Source organism: Sturnira hondurensis, unplaced genomic scaffold (genome assembly GCF_014824575.4).
Source record: "Sturnira hondurensis isolate 20B ecotype Veracruz unplaced genomic scaffold, ASM1482457v3 Scaffold0014745, whole genome shotgun sequence".
NCBI classification, from domain to species: Eukaryota; Metazoa; Chordata; class Mammalia; order Chiroptera; family Phyllostomidae; genus Sturnira; species Sturnira hondurensis.
Genome location: NW_028087376.1, coordinates 2,023,748 through 2,043,945, shown reverse-complemented (window position 1 = coordinate 2,043,945; position 20,198 = coordinate 2,023,748). Strand labels below are relative to the sequence as shown.

At 50.7% G+C, this 20,198-nt stretch overlaps 1 protein-coding gene across 1 annotated transcript in view; it reads right to left on the bottom strand.

The window, feature by feature from the left end:
* Nucleotides 1-3,455: 3,455 nt before the first annotated feature.
* FA2H (fatty acid 2-hydroxylase) overlaps nt 3,456-20,198 on the bottom strand; it is a 50,207-nt gene continuing 33,464 nt past the window's right edge. The window contains exons 3-7 of the mRNA XM_037063629.1: nt 16,073-16,215; nt 15,363-15,469; nt 7,509-7,681; nt 5,854-6,106; nt 3,456-4,672 (exon numbers count right to left, since the gene is read on the bottom strand). Of these exons, the coding sequence (XP_036919524.1) occupies nt 4,593-4,672; nt 5,854-6,106; nt 7,509-7,681; nt 15,363-15,469; nt 16,073-16,215 (756 nt within the window). The 3' untranslated portion in view covers nt 3,456-4,592. The remainder of the gene's footprint in view (nt 4,673-5,853; nt 6,107-7,508; nt 7,682-15,362; nt 15,470-16,072; nt 16,216-20,198) is intronic.

Here is a 20,198-nt window from a genome sequence, read left to right as displayed (position 1 = left end):
TGTTTCCATCAGCTTTTACTCATGGTGGTGCCTTCTTTCCTTGTGGTTTGTTTTATTTTTATTGTAAGCTTATAGTGCTTGGAAACTTAGAGTCCCTGGGAATTTTTTGAGGGCTGGATTGAAGTTGCATTTCTCCACAGAAATCTGTAAATGTTTCTTCTAAGAGCCTTGTGACTTTACCAGCCAGGGACATTTTACACAACATTTTTTACTTGAGGTGTTTCGGACTAACTGGTTTGTGTGAATTCAGGCCATGAGGGCTGTGGTTGTTCTGTATTCTCAAAAGAGCCTATCACTGCTCCACGCAGGCAATTCTACTCGCAGTGCCCTGGAAGGTGGGTTTGCTTCTGGTTCAGTCTCACACTGAGGATGCAGAACTGCGGGGTCTGTCACAGACGCGTTTGGTGATCCTTGTCACAGGCCTCTGGTCCTTCTCTGGTCTGACCCCCGGTCGTGGTGGAAGGTTCAGCATGAACACTGTCTCAGCTTTGATTTCAGCCACAGTTCTGGTGGAGAGTTCCTAACACACTTGCACGCAACTTACACTGGCTGTGTCCCACTTCAAGGGCACACATCCACTCTTCTGCTCTTGCTCTAGGACCTTTGTCAAGGTCAAGGGCTCTGGTTGGCTTGCATGCCAGGGCAGCCCCTAGGTGAGGACGGAGCTGACACCCCTGAAGACAATCCTCAACCAGTAGGCGAGGAAGCTGGTGGGTAAATGTTCCAGCCTCCTGTCCTTTAGGTGCACAATTCTGGCAGGTCTCCATCTGTTTATCAAGATCCCCCTGCAGCATCTATATGAGAACCTCACATCCTGGTTCTTACATGGCTCCCCCACCTTCCCTTTCTAATCCTTCCCATCTCTCATTCCGTATTTCTGCAATCACATCCCCCGAGAACTTCCTGCATCCATGTACCTGCTTTAGGTTTTTCTTTTTTAGGGAACCTAAATGAAGACAGGATTCCCGCCCCCGCCCCCCACTCACCATTGTGCTTCTGCCAAAACAAGATTTTTTTCTTTTTCTTATTGTTCCTTCTTCTTTCCTGCTACAAGCTTATAAGGTATCTGAGATGAAGTGAAGATGACAGTCTTGGCTTATCCAAATTCCATATCCACCCTGTAGCATCTTTAATAGATACATTTTATTCATTGTGCAGTGTTCACCTAACTGTAAAGAAGGTCCAGTCCATTTTTGTAGCCATCATCTCTTTATAGAAAGTTAGAACTGGAAAGTCCATACATGTAGTTCCAGCTTCCTCTCAAAGACAGTAGATGAGATGAAAAAGTCAAGAGCACAGGTAAGGTGGAAAAGTGCTGGGATTTTACAATCACAGCCACCTGATTCCAAAACAGTCGCTATGAGGGCAGTCATAAGGGGGCAGAGCCTCAGGCTGTCACCAGAGGGCAGCAGAAGCCAGGGAACAGGTGGAGAAGGACCGACCAAGTGATGTATAAATTACCAGAGATCTGCTAGAGGCAAGATTAACATTTACTGGGACCAGTTACAAGTTGGACATTGTGTTGGCACAATCTGAAATCATACGAAGTCCAAGGCAGGGACTGGAGGTCAGAGCCAGTGGAGAAGTGGAACAAAATCCAGTTCAGAGGACAGTTCTTCAGGTCAGCCAGGAAGTGCCCAAAGAGAGCAAGCATGTCTGGAAGTATGATGTCAGAAATAAATATGCATAATGGCTGTGGGCCTGTCCTCTGCCAGGGCAGCTGGAGCATCACATAAGGTAAATCTCCAGGACCATTGAGAGTCGGTCAACCTGTGTATTTGCTTTATGCTGGTCAGAATTTAAATGGCCTTTGCTGAGCGAACATGAAACATCTCTGATGATTTTTGTGTCTTCTCTCACTACAGAAAGACATAATTACATGCCGTGTCAGGCTCTCCCATCATGTTGGTTGTGTTGGCATTTTAATAATGTCCCACACTTGCTTTAGTGCCTAATCTTTGATTCTTGTGTCTCTTGCATTTGATGATAAAGTTCTCCAACTCTACCAGATGGTCACTGAGTATGGACTGCACCATGATTGCCAACTGGCTTGAGATTAAGGGCTTCGTGGCATTTGCTACATTCTTCTCATCTGTAAGGCAGGGCTCCCTCTCTCTTCCAAAGGCCTTGTGGACATTCCTAAACCCCCGGAAAGTCATAGCGGGGGCAACAAGAAGCTCTTGGAGAATCGATTTGGTGTGCACGGAGCAGATCTTTTTATTAACAGGTTGGCTTAGTTTTGTGAGGGTTTTTTTTTTCTACTATTCCCTCCACTCCCACCCCCTACAAACTTTATTGACAAACTCACTTAGATTTTCGTGTTACTTTCCGGTTCTTTTTTAATCTTTTTAAATAAGTATTTTTCAATTATTTTTTGGCTCAGATGTACTCAACTTAGACTTTTCTCTGGTGGACTTGTATATTTACGACTTGTCAATTTCTTCCTTCGCTGCCCCTCAGGTGTGACGCTCCATGGTTGGATTTCCAGTATCATCTAGGAAATGGGGGTTGTGACTTGTGACAGATTCCAGGCACTTGAGGGAGGGGTGGCTCAGGTAGCTGGCACTTATCTTCAGGCTGGGAGCTGCAGGGACAGAGCCACCATGGGCTGCCAGAGCAGGGAGATGCAGCAAGGGCTGGGGCTCCCTCCATGTGGCCAGGACCTTGCCAGCAGTAGTTCACATCTGCTTCAGCTTCCGAGTCTGCCTCTGCATCCACTTCCTCATCCTTGGGTAGGGAAACCCAGGGATGCCCACCTCTGTCGAGCCTGCTGAACTACACTCTGGGTTGCAAACTTGGGTCTGCGTTTGGACAGATTCCTCAGGCAGTTCAGATGTGCAGACTGTGAAGACATCCTGAGAAGCCATTTCACCAAGACTGAGCTGGCCTGATGTTCTAGTTCCCACCATGTGTATTTGTTGCTAGAGTCTCCCTCCTTTGTTTTAGGAAAGTCAACTGGAATCTCAGTGGGGATCTGATAAAATCCAGAGGATGCATCCCCCTAGCGGTGTGCTGAGACAGTTAATGGGGGTGAAGCCCCCCATATTCCCCACACCTTCACCCCATGTGTAGGCAATAAGGGGAAATGCTGTCTGCGGAGAATTTTAAAACAGTAATAAAACCAAGCCAGAACCTAGGAGCTGGCTGGCTTTTTATCACCATGTCCCAGTAAGTCTGCACAACCCGGTGAGTGGTAAACACTCCTCCCTGCTGGACGGACCGTCCCCATCCCGCACCCTTCATGATGAAGTCTGGTGACTCAACATCAATAATTGCAACTAATCTCTGTTGGTTTCCTTTAAAATGTTTTTATTTTTCAAAATATACAATTTATTTACACCTTTATTTCACAACTGCAGTTTGTATATTTATTCCAAAATCTTTAAATAACTCCACAGTAAACAGTACAAATCACAGGATCGGTCATCTGCTTCTCTTTAGCCTTTATGTTCGAGTTTTTTTTTTAAATTTCAAGTAGTAACGGTTTGTGGGTCAGAAGGGAATACAAATAGGACAAAGGTTTACATAAGCTCAACATGTAGGATTAGAAAGGGTGGTCTGAGCAGCTACTGGAGCATTTACATGGTTTATAAATAAGCCCCTCCTACGGGCAGTGAGGGTTTTGGTTATGGGGAAGAAGGGGCTAAGAGCCTCATCTGCCGGAGGGAGGGTAGGGAAGCAAGTGGTGAGGGAGATAAGGCACCAAATAAAGGCTCCTTCTTGGCCTAAGGAGGCACTGGATGGAAGGGTCCTGAGTGAGGGGGCAGGAGCCCAGCTGTGCCAGGAGGCAGCCAGGAATGCCTGGGAATGGGGCTGGGCTCCCACCCACAGAGAGGCCTCTCTGGCCCCCCTGGAGAAAAGCTCTGTGACCCTGGAGGCAGGGGAGAGATGGCTAGAGCAGCTGGTGGTTCCTAAAGAAAGGGGCTTGGGCTCCCGCCAGCCTTGAGGCCAAGGCCAGCTGGCCTCTTACATCTGCATGGGCAGGTGAGGGCCAGGTGTGGCCTTAGCCGGAGGCGTCTGGTGGTGCCACCAGAACTTGTGACTGGCAGCGGACAAAGGCACTGCCCTGGGATCTGGGGCAGCCTGTGGGAGGCATCATGCTCTCTCTTCTGGGGAGAGCCCTTCATCCACCTCAGTGTTCTCCACTCACCAGGAGAAGGCCAAGCCAGTAAACCGGCCCCAGGAAGGGAAGGTGTGGAAGACCAGGCTGAGGCCCTAAAGACCCCATTCTTTGCTGTGGGGGATGGCTCCCAGGGGGTGACACAGGTGGATCACAGGCCGGTCAGGAAGTCACAGGGGTCCATTTCCTTCATTCCCCTTGGGGCTGATCATGTTCGTGGGGTCCTAACGCAGTCCTGTGGGCCAAGACTCTGGGCATAGATGCTGCTGATGAGAGCTAATCTTTTAGGGCCGTTTGGCCACCCAGTGGGTCAGGAGGTCAGTCTCGGGGTCCTTCTCAGTCTTCAGGGCCTCCCCAGCACCCTTCACCACGCCCGAGAGCTGGACAGAGCCCATCCTGCCTGGCCAAATCTCCTTGGCAGGGTCTGGATGGGGGCAGGGGTGGGGCAGGGGCCGCATGGGGCTGGGAGTTGTCACTGCCTCTTCCGGTGGGGTTCTTCTGGCATAAGGGTGTGGAAAAAGTAATCCCAGAGTTTAGTGCTGATGCCAAATCCTAGAGAGGAATACGAATAGGGAGAAGGTGAGGAGGCACTGCCCCAGGAAGGGGATAAATCCGCTTGGAAAGAGAGCCAGTCTGACCTTGCTGGCCTTCCCAACTCTCAGGGCCCTCCTGGCAGAAGTCAGGAGCAGGACGCCCGTGTTTCCGGTCTCCCCGGGAGGCCCCTGGAATAAACCCGCATCTTTCATCTGGTCTGACTTCCTAGCGAAGCCTGGCCCCTGCCTGCCTCTTCCTCCCCCTTCTCTTTGAAGATCCAAGTTCATTTCTTCTTCAAGGCTTTGCACCCGTTGCTCCCAAGCTGCCCCTTCCCCAGACGTAGGACGTCAACTTCCCTTAGGTTAGGCCTCGGCTCTAACGGCATCTCTGCAGTGACATCCTCCTGGGCCACTTTATCTACTGCTCTGCCTTCCGACGTGACAGCCACTAGCCCACAGGACCGCTAAGCACAGGGAGGCGTGGTTAAGGACTAAATTTCTAATCTCGTTTAATTTTAATTAACGGAAAATTCAATTTAAAAACTTACACTCAACTCAATTACTGGAAACCTTTTAAGCACATTCAGAGCAATGTGAATCTACTTTTTTTTTAACTGTAAATTTTATAAACTCTAAATGCAGATTAAGTATTTCCAATGAAAACTTAGTACCTGAATGAAGATGTGCTGTAATTGCAAAATACACGTGGAATATTTAATGTAAGAAAAAGAATGTAAAATATCTCATTAACAATATTTTACACTGATTATATATTGAAATGATATTTTGGCTATAGTTGGCTTACTAAAATATACTGTTAAAAGAATTAATTTCACCCATTTATTTTTATGGGCTAATGTGGCCACTCGAAAATTTAAAAACCACATCTGTGACGTGCATATTTTATTAGACGGGGCTGGACCCCTTCCCTGCTTTACACGGCTCCTCTAACGTCCTGTTGCTTTATTTTCTCCGTGGCACTTATTGCCCAGAGTGATCTTGTACTATTGACTGGATTCCTTGTTTGTCTCCACACAGGCCCCATGCCAGAGGGCAGGATGGGAGCCCCAGGCTCGCCTTGCTGTCTGTGTGTCCCCAGCACCTAGAATGGTGCCAGGCCCTTGGCAGGGGCTTCGTGGTGGCTGTCGAATAAACAAATGATCAAATGAGTGAGTCTGGGAGGTGCTGGCCGGTCCTTACCTAACTTCTGATGTGCAAAGTGATGCTTGACGTGGTGGGCCTTCATGCTGTACAGGTAGGAGCCCTTGTGCGGTGATCCAAAGTGCAAGTAGTAGTGGGTCATGTCGTAGAGGACGTAGCCCAGCAGGCCCCCCGCAAACAGAGTACCCCCCACCGCCTCGGGCAGGAGGAGTTGTAACACCGTGTAGATCAGGGCGATCACCAGAGAAGCCGGCACAGGAGGGAAGACCAGGCGGGACTCGTCGAAGGGTGCCTGTGGGCCGAGACGCACAGGGGTCAGAATGCCACCAGGGGCCTGCCTGCAGTCATGGTGGAGACCCCTTTATAGGATGGGGCGGAGCAGCCCAGTCATCCCAGGGAGGGGGCAGCGACTTGTCCTGGGCAGGTGTGGCACCTTCAGTGGCTTTGGGGAGAGTGGGCCACCATGCCTGAAAGCCCTAGAGACACTGTCCCGTCCCCAATTTCCCAGCCAGAATGGGACCTGGAATGCAGTACGAGAACAAAGGGTGGGTGTGATGAGGGGTTCACCGTTTAGGGTTCTGCTTTACGCTCAAGGGGCCACTTTGGCTGTGGAATTTGTAACGTGCTGAAGGGGAGCCCCAGTTCCAATCGCCAGGTGGGGCACTTAGACCAGGGCTTGACTGTCCAGGAGGGCGACACACTGAACCTGAGGTGAAGGCCGACTCACGCAGTGGGGAGATGCTGGGAGTGTCCACGACTTTCTCCCCACCCCCTGTCCTAACAGGGGCCCTTCTTTGCTCCAACAGGGTGTTGTCACATTAAACAACAAGAGAAATAGGCCTTAAGCTCTGGAGCTTTAAGGGACAAAGGCCTGGCATAGAGGTCAGATTTTAGTGACTGCTTAGTGAGGATTCTGAGAAGAGACAGGCCCCCTCTGGACTGGCAGAAAAAAGAGAAAGCCGGCAATAGCCCTTCAGTGATGCGCTGATGAGGGCCTCTCCCCTCACACAGGAGCAGCGGGACCAGAGGTGTGCTGGAGGGCCGGGCTCAGGACAGGTGCCAGGGACCGGCTGAGAACAGCATGGTGTGGGGGCAGCGGGATGCAGCCCCCTCTGGGCAGACCTGGCTTCCAGTCCCTGCCACGGGGACCACGGTGTGGCCCTTGAAGAGCCCCAGGGTGGTGGGTGGTTGAGAGCACAGACTCTGGAATTCACAGAGTGGGACACAAGATCCTGGTTGAGACAGGTGTAACCTGGGCCGTGTTCCTTAGTTTCCTAATTCCCTCAAGCTTCAGTTTGCTGCTCTGTGGAATGAGAATAACTGCAGCACCCTTTTCGGCTGGCAGCTCCACAAGGGCAGTGACCTTGGACTCTTGGTTAGTGGTGTCTAGAATCATGCCTTGAATGGAGTGAGCACTCAGTGAACACCTGCTGAATGAATGAATGGGTTGTTGTGAGGGTTAAAGGTGGTACATGAAAGGTACCTGAGGGTGCCTGGTGCTGGCAATGGGGGCATACAGACACACACATGCTCACTCTGCCCATGCCCAGTCCAGATGAGGACCCAGTCCTTCTTCTGAGCAGCAGCACATGCCCTGATCTCCTCTTGTGCCCAGCAGGTCCCACAGAAGGACGGGCAGCTCCTGTGAGTTGGTTGGTGATGCCAGGGCCCAGGAGGGAGCCTGCCATGCTCACCTTGTGGTGCTGGCCATGCAAGATGAAGTGCAGTGTGATGAGGTAATAGTTGTTGCTGGGGGGCTTCATGTGGAACAGGAAGCGGTGGAGGAGGTACTCCAGCAGACTCCAGAGCAACATCCCCAGCACGAAGAGGCCTGGGAACGCAGACTTAGGCATGGCTACTGAGTACTCTGCAGGGTGAGGAGAGAGGCAAGATCAGGGCACATGGTCTCAGTGGGTGACAAGGCCTGGTGGCTCCAGATGTCCCATCTCACCACCTCATCACCTTGGGACCTGCTGCCCTCTGTCCAGCAGCTGTAGGGCCAGGGCACACCACTGGGACTCTTGGGTGAAAATGGGAAGGAGGCAGTGAGGATCTTTGCTGGGCTGGGAGGGGTCGTCTCAGGGAAGAGTGGGGCCGCTGGCCAGAGATCTGAGCTGTTCCTCATGGGGACGAAGAGGTGCAGCAGTGCCAAGGTGCTGGACCTTTGCCTGGTGCTATGGTCTGAATGGGTCCCTCCAAAATTCCTATGTTGAAAGCTAACCCCCATGGTGATGGTATTAGGAGGATCCTCAGGAGGTGATTGGTTCAAGAGGGTGGAGCCTTCATGAAGAGGATCAGTGCCCTTATAAAGGAGGGCCATGGAGCTCCCTTCTGCTTTCATCCATTTGAGGGCACAAGAAGTCTGTGACCTGGAAGAGGACCCTCACCTGACCAGGCTGGCTCCCCGATTGGAACTTCCAGCTTCTAGAATTAAATGTCTGCTGTCTATAAGTCACCCGATCCTTGAAGTTTTCCTATGGCAGTCCAAAGGGTCAAGACACCGAGAAGGGTGGCCTTGCCTCCCTGGCGCGGGGGAGCAGGGGAGCGGAGGGACTATCCCAACCAAGCCAGGGGAGCCGGGCAGTCATCGATGAACGATGTCAATACTCAGGGGCTGGAGAGCAGTGGGGACAAGAAGACACACACGGAGAAATCTCAATGGGCAAGACTTGAAATCACAGCGTAGGAGGAAGATTAGAAAAAAGCTGGAGATGATCAGCCTGGAGAGCAGAAGACTGGAGATGTCACTGTCACTGTGAGGCTCCCAGCACCCACCCCTCAGTGACGGCCTGCAGCCCTGGGGCTCTGGTTTGTTTGCTCCACTTCATTCATCCCTTGACTTCAGCTCTTGTCACTGTTCCTTCCTTGCCTATCCTCGCCCTCTTAGCTTTACTTTTTTCCATGAGCCAGTGCTTTGGCCATTTGTCCGTTGTGAGCGCAACAGCTTTATTAAATTTAATTCATGTGTCATACGGCCCACTCACTTAAAGTGTACAGTTCAATGGTTTATAATACATTTGGAATGGTGCAACCATCACCGCGGACAACTTTATCACCCAAGAAGAAACCCTGTCCCCATGAGCAGTCACTCCCCACTTCCTCCAGCCCCTGGAAACCACAGATTTCCTTTCTGCATATAGATTTGCAGTCTGGACATTTAATATAAATAGATTCACACAATATGTAGACTTTTATGATTGGCTTCCCTGACCTAGAATATTTTCAAGGTTCATGCACATCATAGCACATGTCACGATGTTATTCCTTTGGAAGGCTGAATGTGCTCCATTGGATGGACACACCACACTTGTCAATCCATTCATCTGTTGACATCTGCGTTGTCTCTACTCTTTGGCTATTTTGAGTAATGCCGCTACGAACGTTGTCATACAAACTTTTGTGTGGACACATGTTTTCAGTTGTCTTGGGTAACTGCCCAGGAGTGGAATTGCTGGGACATATCATAACCATGCTAAACTTCTGAGGAACCTCTGAACTGTTCCCCAAAGAGCCATTCTCTTTTGACCTTGACTCCACCTCCGTCCCATGCCTCCACAAACGCCCGATTTGGGATCAGTAGAAGAACCTGTTGCTCCACCGCACACCAAGCTGCCGAGCACGGAGGGTGAGTTGTACAGCCATGGCTCTGGTGCCTTCAGACGCCAGACACTGTCTGGTGACCTTTTACGCCCCCACGTCCAGCTCTCTCCCCCGCTGCCCTCACACATTCCCTTCTCCTTCCACCCAGCCTCCTATCTGCCGGCAAGACGAGGCCTTGGGGAGGAGGAGGAAGCGGAGAATGGCTCCCTCTACACGCTCACTCCCACCCCAACCACACCTGGATCCATCTGCACCCCTGGAACATCCTTCTTGCTTCTCAGGGGAGAAGTGTGCCCCAAGCACCTGGGCACTGGATGGTGATAAAAATAATAATAATAACAATAATAACAACAACAATAATAATAACAGATGTGTATTATCAGTATCTATGTGCCAGGCACTGGTCAAGGGCTTTACATGGATTACTTCACACTTCATCTCAGCCAACCCTCACAAGCACTGGCATTGCCCACATGAGTGAGGGTGGGGAGCCATAGACAACTTATGTTACTTGCCCTCAGCCTGCCTCCCCCGAAACCTCTCCATCCTAACACCCCCTCTGGGCATCTTCCACTTCTCCTCCATTCGTTCTTCAGCTCCTCTCTAAGACTGCCTTGCCATGGACTCCACCCCTTCACAGCTGAGCCTACTGAAAAGGTAGGATAGACTCATGACTCTAAGTCACTGTTCCCTGTTTGCTCCTTGAGAGCCTACATCCGCCTTCTGTGAAGAATGTGAAGGCCATGCAGGATGCATTTCTTGCCAGATCTAAGTAATATTTCATTCACCCCTTCATGGCTGTGGCCAAGTAAGTGACCACACTCTTCTTGAATCTGCAGCCCCACAGGTTCTTCACCTGAGGCTTATGAACACCAAGTCCTTGGTTGGGTTCCAGAGCATCTGCTGAGATGATATCTCAAACGATGCATCTATGTGCATTTTCTCTGTGGAGTGAGTCTGCACTTTTCAGATTCTCAAAGGTCTGGGAAGGAATATTCCAATAAGGTTGGAATATACAGCTCCCTTCCCTGCCTGGGGGGACACTCGGCTTTTCTCCTCTTCTCTAGCTGCCCTTTGTCAGGCTCTGTCCCCAGGGTCAAAACCTTGACCCTCCACTCTCTCCTGCTCTCTGCTCCATCCCAGACGCCAGCCACACCCACATGCTGACCACGCCCAGATCTATACCTTCAACCCAGCCCTGGACAGCCACTTGCTCCTGGGCATGTCCCTGCAGCTATCCACAGGCCCCCCCAAGTCAACAGCTCCCAAATGAAGACAATAGTCTTCTTCCTTCCTGCCCACCCCATCACCCAGGCTGCTCCTCTTGGGTTCCTTCCTCAGGGAGGGGTGTCCACGTCCACACATTACCAAAGGCTTAACTTATCCCTCTCTCCCACAGCCAGCCAGTCACCAACTTCTGTCAGCTCCTCCTCCTTAATGTCTGTTGGCAAAGTAAAAGAAGCTGACACAAAAGATCACATGTCGTACAGTTCTATTTGGAGGCAGCACCCAGAACAGGCAAATAAACAGGCACAGCAAATTGGTGGCCCCGGGCTCGGGGAGGTAGAAGTAAGGAACAACTGCTCAGTGGGCCTGGGTTTCCTTGCAGGTGCTGGAAATGTTTTGAAAAAAGGTGGAGGTGGTAGTTGCACAACATTGTGAGTGTACTGAACGCCACTGAATTTTTCACTTTCAAACAGTTAATTTTATGTTGTGTGAATTTCACCTCAATTAAAAAAAATAGCTCTGGCTGGTGTGGCTCAGTGGATTGAGTACGGGCCTGCAAACCAAAGGGTCAGTAGTTTGATTCCCAGTCAGGGCACAGGCCTGGGTTGCGGGCTAGGTCCCCCAACCCCCAGTAGGGGGCGCATGAGAGGCAACTACATATTGTTTCTCTCCCTCTTTTCCCCTCCCTTCCCCTCTCTCTAAAAATAAATAAATAAAATCATATATATCACATTTGTGTGTGTGTATATCTATCTATCTATCTTGCTTTTCCCCTAAGTGGCCTGAAATGACTTCTGAAAATGGTTCGCTATTCACTTAACCCAGAAACCCCCCCAAAATCATGTAAATCAAGACGTTTAAATCTTCACATTCACTTTAAGAACACTCATGAAACTAGTCAGGCCACCAAGGGTGTGCGTATCTGAAAATCCGCCAAGTGTCTGAAGGACATCACTCTACAGAAGCAGTGTGTGCCGGTCTGTGACTCCAACGGTAAAGTTGGTGGGAGTGCCCTGTCCAAACAGTGGGGCTGGATTTAGGGTCAGTGGCCCGAAAAGAGTGATGGATTTTTGCTGTACACGGGTGAAAATGCAAAGAGTTATGCTGAGCTTGAAGGTTAGGATGCAGATCTAAACTACGGGGGCCAAACCAAATCACCTCCAGCCCCTAAGATGCACCATGTTCGCCCCGCCCCCTCTCCCATATCCCTAATTTACTCTCATCTCCTTCCCTGGAATTCCCTCTCTGCCTTCCCTGTCCCGGGAGACCCAGCCCATGTGCTGCCTGCTGTGAGGAGCCTCTGCAGATGCCTCTCACACAATAGCACCCTCTGCATCACCCCGTGTCACGTTTGCACCTTCTGTCACACTGTACTGTGGCTGTGGTTTGACTCATTCGTCCCCGCTAGGTTATGAGCATTTTGTGGGCAGAGAGGCTGTTTTATTTTGTCTCTGGTGCTTAAACCAGCAGGTGAACGGACGCATGCCTCTGTGGAGGGCTGAACATGATGAGGTTTGGTCTGGGCTGTTCGAAGGGAGGAATCAGGCCCCAAGGGAGGCAGCTCCCAGTTCTGAGCAAGGAAGCACTTCTGGACAGTGTGCCCAGTGTGGATGACCCCAGGTGGCTGCCCGGGAAGGAGAAAAGCCCATGAAGGTGGAACAGGGAGGTGACTTTCCAGATCTCTGGGCCAGATCCCAGGCCCAGACCTGTTCTGACAAACGGTTTCAAATGACTCTATGCAACAGGAGGGTTTTTCGTGTCTTGCCTGGATGCTAACATGTGATACAGCTCAGACAGAATCCCCAAAGGGTCCACCTCTCTCTAGATTGGATTAAGCTAGTCTGACATCGCTCCTCAGTGGGGCCTGCTCTGTCCACGTCTGGAACAAGGCACCTGCTAGACAGGGCTGCCTGCAAGTGGCTGTTCGGCCCTGGCTGGGCTGCTCTGGTTGGCCAGAAGCCCTGCTTCCAAGGGAGCTGTAATTGGGGCCCTTCCAAACACTTCGGTGAAGTGCAGAGAGCACAGGTTTTGGATTTGCACACTCGGCTTCAATCCTGTACCACCTATGTGTTTTCTCAACAGCAAAGCATCCTACCCTTCATAAAGGGCTGTTGTCAGGACAGAAGGAATATAATACCTGGTTATATGGTAAGTATATATTATACTACATTAAGAATAATCTTATTATATATTAATACTTCTAATACTCATATATAACAAGTAGCTACTACAATTTTTAAATATAATGAGTCAAAGTACATCTAAGGTCTAACCTGTGGTCCTACTTTTATCCGCTTTCTCTGATTCTCCTCCAAGAGTTCGGGAGGGTCCCTGGTTGGGGGAGGGAGTTTCCCACCCCCTGCCCTCCCCACCCCAGAGTGCAGGAGCTCTTCCTTGCTGCTTAGCTCTCTTACCAGCAGGGAAAGGACTGGACCTGCTGGAGCATTTCTGGCTGCAGACTTGTCCTGACCTCATCTGGGGCTCCCACATGAGGCCTGCACCCCTACCTAGGATGCCGCTTGCTTCTGGCCCAGCACGCACTCTGACCCATTCGCAGGCACTGCTCTTTGGGCTATTCCAAATGTGCAGAGCCCCTCTGCTTTTCAGAACACCTTCATGCATGCGTCTAGGAATTTCAGCCTTGATCTGGTGTCTCCATTCAGCTTCCACTGCTTCATGGCTCCCTGACTCCTCCCACATGGACTCTAGTGTACCCTTTATCCAGTCGCTGTGTGGGGACCCTGCTCAGTCTCCCCCTGCCTTGCTCCGTGGCTCTTGTTTTCTCTCCCTTGCATGATGAGCTGGGAGGTGAGGGACGCACGTGGACCTATCCCTCAGGCTGCCACTGCTAGCATCATGGTCACAGGCTCTACGCTGTTTATTATTAAACAGCACATCTCAGCTCTGCAGAGGCCTGCAGTTCTGGCCAGGCCCTTAAGCCACCCTCCCTGCCACACAGATGAGTCCCTTCCTATAGGTCATGTCTCTGCCTGCTCCCTCCCCCCAGCATCAGTCCTGTGGGCCCATCCGCCGGAGCTGGTACAGAGTGGCATCTCTAGAGGAATCCTGCAGAGGGACCTGGGCCAAAGCTCTGGCAGCCCCTTCCCCCTCCAGCCGCCAGCACTGGCAGCACTGCCACTGTTGGTGATTGTTAGGGGAGTGCCGGGCGGACAGTGGGCGATTCAGTGAGCAGGCCTTCTGAGCAACAAGCCCCAGGCTGTGCCTGAGCTATTCAGCGTGGGCAGAAAAGGGTAACCTTGGCTCGCTGGGCGTGCTGTTAACCCTTGGTGAACCCGGGATCAGTTCTGGGCTCTGGCGGACTTCCTGCAGCTTGTTCATCCCCTGCCACATCCTGGACTGGGCAGGAAAACAGGATCCCATCACTGTGGCCATGGCCTCTCTCATCTGAACCATTCCGGTCCTCCCAGGAAAGGTGGGCAGAAGGGAAGTCTCAGAGTGTAGAGAGAAGGAGCCCACATTGGGTAGAGAAGGGGCACTCCAAAGATTCCCAATTGGGAACATTACATGTGATCCCAAATGGGAAGCCCACCCGAGCTACCCCAGCATCCTACACCTGCCTGTCCCCTGCCATGGCCTCCATCTAAGCCACCTGCCACGGACCAGCACCTCCCTGAGGCAGGCTGTGCCAGGCCGATCAGGCCACCTGGGTAGGCCACCTATAGCTGCAAGCCCAAGGTAGGTGGTAAGCTTGGGAGGCAGGAGTAGCCACACCCAAACCTATGGCTGCCCTGAGTCTCAGTCCCACAGGCTCTTTGGAAGCTGCCCCATGTGGGCCCTCTCTCTGTCCCCCGAACCCTGAAACTTGGGGGTACCTGGCATCTACATCCTAGCCACTGACCCTGAATCACTTGCTTGACTTCTCTGAGGCTCCGTTTCCTCATCTCTAAAGGGTACAATGATAGTACCTTTCTCCTGGGGTTGTTGGGAGGGTTCACTGAGACGGTCCCTGGGAGGAACCAGGCTTGCTACTTGCTCAGTGCTTAGTAGAGGTTAGTGGGGTTGTTACTCCGAGTCAGGGGTCCTGCTACCTGGGTCTTTGCCCAGGAGACACTGAAGGACACTCTCAGGCCTTTCTCTCCCAGGCTCCAATCTGTGCTGTGGCATGGACCACCCTGAGTCTAGCTCTCAGCTGTGCCACCTGGAGAACGACTTTACTTAGTTCCTTGACAATCCCAGATCGTGCCTTTTCTAGTATTAGACTCAGCGACAAGCCTCTTTCTTCACTCCTATGTCTCTGGACAAAATGATCTTATTTAGTTTCTACTAATGTGTCGTTGTTCTTGTGTTGTTGTTTTTTTAATTTAATTTAATTTTTACACAGAGGAGAAGGGAGGAAGAAAGAAAGGGAAACATCAGTGTATTGTTGCCTCTTGCACGTCTCCTACTGGGGACCTGGTCCATAACCTAGGCATGTGCCCTGACTGAGAATCGAACCGGCAACCCTTTGGTTTGCAGGTCAGTGCTCAGCCCACTGAGCCACATCAGCCAGGGCTATTCTTCTGTTTTTAAAATCCATTTGGGATTGGGGGAGTCGTACAACTTTTTTCTTTGGAAGACTATTTGTACAGATAGATCTCATTTTTAAATGTTTGTGATATGTTTTGGGGTTCTGTTTTCCCAGAAATTCAGTGCCACAAAGAACACCAAGGTCTCCCACCTTCAGGAGCCAGGGGAACAAGCCAGGAAGGAAACAACATTACCTGTGGTGAAGGAAGCGAAGAGTCGGACATTGCCCTGGGCGAGGGTTCGGTAGTAGGACCAACTGAGGTACAGCATCAGGGGCATCCAGATGATGGGGACAGTGTACCTGCAGGAGGGTCACCAGGGTGAGAGACATACATGCCCAGGGGCTCAACAGGGTCCAGCTTCCCTAGACATACCTCTTGACTAGAGAGGGCAGGGGGACGACATGATACCAAAGCATGTGCAGAAAGGGACACTGCTGGGGGGTGGGGGGGGGTGGAGAAACAAAAGAACGATCATGAGTCTATCTGCCCAGGTCTCTGAGATGAGTTATTGGCAGAAAAGAACTGTGTCCCTGTGGCTACCAACTCTGTGCAGCTGGATACATGCTGACCCCTTGTGGCAATGTAACTAATTGCAGGAAAATTGTTCCCAGGGGTATTAGAGGCTGGAAACCCTTCATGGGAGGAATCTGAAATAGAATACGGGTGGCTTTCAGAGTGGTTTCTGGTAGTATGTTGGGGTATCACTCACTCAGTGAACAAACCATGCATGGGAATGGATTACACCCATGACATGTTCCACTGTCCCTGACACTTTACAGTTCAGCTCTGGGCTGAGGGGGTGGTGCGCAGGAGGGCGGCACCAGATGCCCCTCCCCCTAGGGTACCAATATATGGCTGACACCATCAGGAGACAGCCCTCCATGGCTCAGCACAGGGCTCACCAGACAGTCTTGGTGAGGGCCTCGACGAAGTCCGACTGGAAGAGGCGGATGGGCCTGCTCACTGGCTGGTGCACCCACTCGTGGTACTTCTCTCCCAGGTGGCCCACCTGCCACAGCAGGGGCTTCCGCCAGTCCACCAAGTCCTGCAGGAGACAAAGTCAGTGGATACTTGGGATTCATACCTGCACACATTTGTTCCCCTGTCTCCTGGTTACAGTATTCCAGTCACCATCCTCTACTTCACATGGTCTGTATGGGGCTACCTACCCTGTCGCTTCAGTGATTCGGAGGTGACCTAGCCATCATCTCAGCTCCTGGCCACAGAAAGGGACCAGCGCAGGCTCATGACCTAAGCTGGTGCAATTAGCCACCAGACACCCTCTGCTCCTGCTGGAGTTGCTAAGTTGGCGAGGCATGGGCCTGGGGTTGCTAGCAGAGCCTGCCTGAGGACTCAGTCATTACAGAGGGGGCCCAAACAAGGATCTAAAGACACCGAATCCAGGTGATGACACCTGAGCAGCCAAATTCAGCCATGCCTGAAGCTTGAAGTTGTGCCCAGGACTCTTTAGGCACAGGAGCCAATACCTTCTGTACTAGGAATGAAATAGGCCCTTTCTCCTCTACCACGGGCTTTCTTCTTAGTGTTTGCCTGGGCAAGGGATTCATTCATCCAGTCAAACAATCATTCATTCACAGATTTACTTGATATTTCCTATATATATATATACTTCTACACTAGCCAGTGGGAAGAATAACAGGAATGTGAGAGATCACCTTTGCTTTGCATAGCTCAACACTTAATCAGAGTTCAGACTCTGGAGTCAGGCCTGGGTACAAATCCTGACTTCATCCCTTATGTGTGACCTTGGGCAAATTACTTGACTTCTCTGAGGCTTGGTTTCTCCACCTATGAAATGGAAGTAATAATAATGGTACCTGCATACAGTGCTCAGCAAGATAAGGCACACCAGGCAAGACAGTTTAGTGCAGATACAGGTAAGCTGCAACTAGGAGGCAGAATGACCGATACACATGCCTGGGTCCAGGGTAGAAGGAAAGCGCTTTGCAGAGAACTACGGTATCTGACTGATACCATCGGGAGAGAGGGACGGAGCTCACACAACATGGAGGACTTGGTAAGGGGGAGAGGGAAAAATTGTGGGGGGAGCGTAATTGTAGACTGAGATGTGTACTTGACTTCCTGCAGGGCAGGAGGAAACGTGCTGAGGGTTTTAGATGATAGAGCACTCCATACCAGGCCCAGGAGTTGCTGCTTCATTCTCCAGGCCAGTTGTCTCCAAGGTGGGGATGTATACATACCCCAGGGGTACTCACAGGCTGATGCCCAGAGGCATGGAGAAAATATTAGAGACTCTATTGTATTTATCTCATCTTTAAAGTGTATTTGAATGTTTTTTCATGCACTTAATACAATAGTGCATTAGCTCATGCAAGCAACTTGTAGATAATTAAGATGGAAATATAATGGAAAGTGTGCTCTAATGTTTCACTTATAGGGATGGGAGACCCAAAAGTTCGGAACCTGCAGCTCTAGGTAATGGGAAGCCCTTAAAGGTTTCTAATGAGTCAATGTTTTGAAGAAGATTAATCTGGACCAAAATCAGCCAACCAAAACCAGTGGTTGTGAGGGACCGCCCATCAGCTGTGGGGTCCTGGGCACGTGCCTTTACCTCTCGGAGCCCTTCAGCTCTCTGTCTATAAAGCCAACGTGCCCACCACCCGGGATATCAGAGAGGGCAGGACGTGTCCAGTGTCTGGTGCTTCTGGACTCCAATACAAAGCAGTGAGGTGGCTACTGCAGGTAAGAAGGGAGCTAGTGGCACGAAAGAAAAGGAGAGGACAAAGAGATCAACAGAGTACGTGGAGGAGGAGCACTCAAGCCTGGGAGAAAGTGTCAGCAGTGATTCTGAAACCTGCCTTCCTGCATCCGTGGCTGGAACCTCACCCTTGTACCACCAAAGCTGGTTCGGCCCCAGCAGGTCTCCCAGCCCTGCTGGAGGTGGAGCAGCCCTGCCCTCACAGCCTCGGAGCAGGGGCGCAGGGATCTCAGGCAAACTGGGAAGGTTCCTGGGCATTCTCCCTGCATCTTCGACCAGGGAAAAGGCACAAAGGTGGCTGCGGTTTTCTGTTATGTGAACTTGGCAGTGCCCAGGTGCTGGCTGCCTTCCAGTTTTCCAGGCTAGAAGATGACTCAGGTCAGCCTGGAGCCATCCCGTTGGGCACAGGTTAAACAAGGCAATCACCCAAACCCCACCTAGTGGCTTGACTTTCCCCAGTCCCCACTTCCCCTTGACTTTCTCCCTTGGGTTCCAATAGGAAATGGATTCATTGGGTTCAACCTGCGTCATTCCTTCCATTTCTCTGTGTCAGGCCTCCACACACAAATACACATGCACATGCTCCCTCACGCATACGTGCATGCGTGTACCCATACACCAGCAGCACCACCACCACCAGGAAAAACTGGAGGAACCAGCTAATGGCCTGTGTTTACCCCTTATCTTGGGCAGCCTACAGAGCCCCACCTCAGAAGAAGCTAAACCAAGGTCACGGTGAGAGTTTGAGGCTTTGTCCCAGTTGCAACACCGTTCAGAGCTAATGCTCTCAGAGTATTTGTTATATGCAGGCACAGTTTTAAACACTTAATCACTGGGTCTCCACCATAAACCTAAGTAGGCAAGCACTATTATTACTGTCATCTTGCAGATGCGAAGATTGAAGCCCAGTAACTTGTCCAGGGTTGCCCAGTTATGTCTTTTTGATAAATTGGCCCCTTAATCATTGGGAAATAGCCATTTTGGCCCCTGGTAATACTCCTTGTCCTGAGTCTTAATAGAGCCACGCCAGGCTTCCTTATGCTTGGCATTGCATGGTCTATCTGTTCCCATTCTTTCTTTCAAACTGTGTATATCTTTACATTTAAAGTACGTCTCTTGCAGAAAGAATATAGTTGGGTCTTGCTTTTTTTTTTTAAAATCTAGTCAATCTCTGCATTTTAGTTAGAGTGTTTAATCCATTTATATTTAATGCTGTAATAGTCCCACTATCTTGCCATTTGCTTTCTGTTGTCTCTTCTATTCTCCCTTTTCTGCCTTGTTTGTATTAATCAACATTTCAAAAATATTCTATATTATCTCCTTTATTGACTTTTCAGCTATGCCCTTTTGTTTTTCTCCCCCCGGTTATTACTCTAAGGATGATAATATTCGTCCTTAACTTATCACCATCTTTCTCAAATAAAAACACTTGTTTTCATATGTTCTACTTTCACACGTTACACACGACCTGTGTGCCCGGTTTTCACTTGTACGCTGAATTGGAATTATTCCTTAGACAAGGAATGTTTCCAGCTATAGCACAGAGGTGCAGCCAGGCAGGCTTTTCTCCGAGTCTTGCAGTAGATTGGGCAAATTCTCACCTGTTGATCTAGTTTGTCCTTATTTTATAAAGAGGGTAGAAACAGCACAGGATTCATAAGCTTAAGCTGAATGAGACTCAGGGAAAAACGTCTAGGTAAGCAGCAAGCAGGGATTCCAGCCCGAACCTCACCCTGCTGTGAAGGGAACAGAACAAAAGGGAAGAGCGGGTGTGGAGTGCTGAAGCTACAGTGCTGAAGGGTTGTTTGTATACAGGTGTGATGGGAACAGGGCCGGTGACCCTGCACCCGCCCCCTTGAACACGGAGGTCTCTCATCTGATGTCCTGTTGCCCCTCTGGTCTTTGTACACCACCTTGTCCTGGATAGACAAGAAGCAGGCACTGGCTACCACACAGACTGGTGGGCTTGCTGTCCAGAGTTGGCCTCAAGGCTGCCTTGCAGGCCCTCACTGGCCTTAAAGGGCCTCAAACCCCGGCTCTGTGTCTAGCCCCCAGCACTTTTCTGTGAGGTAGCACGCTTGGTGCTGGGGTGACCACTTCATGCCAGAGGCTAAAGGACCACCCCGGAGGGATCCCAAGAAGGCTCGCTCTCACCCCGCAAGCATGTCCCTCGGTCCTCAAAGGTCAACACACCTATACTTCCCCCACTGGAGCCTCAGCCCACTATTCCAGGAGAAGTAAAATGAGCCTTCTGTGTAAGTGCAGAACTCCAAGGCTCTTGATCTGCT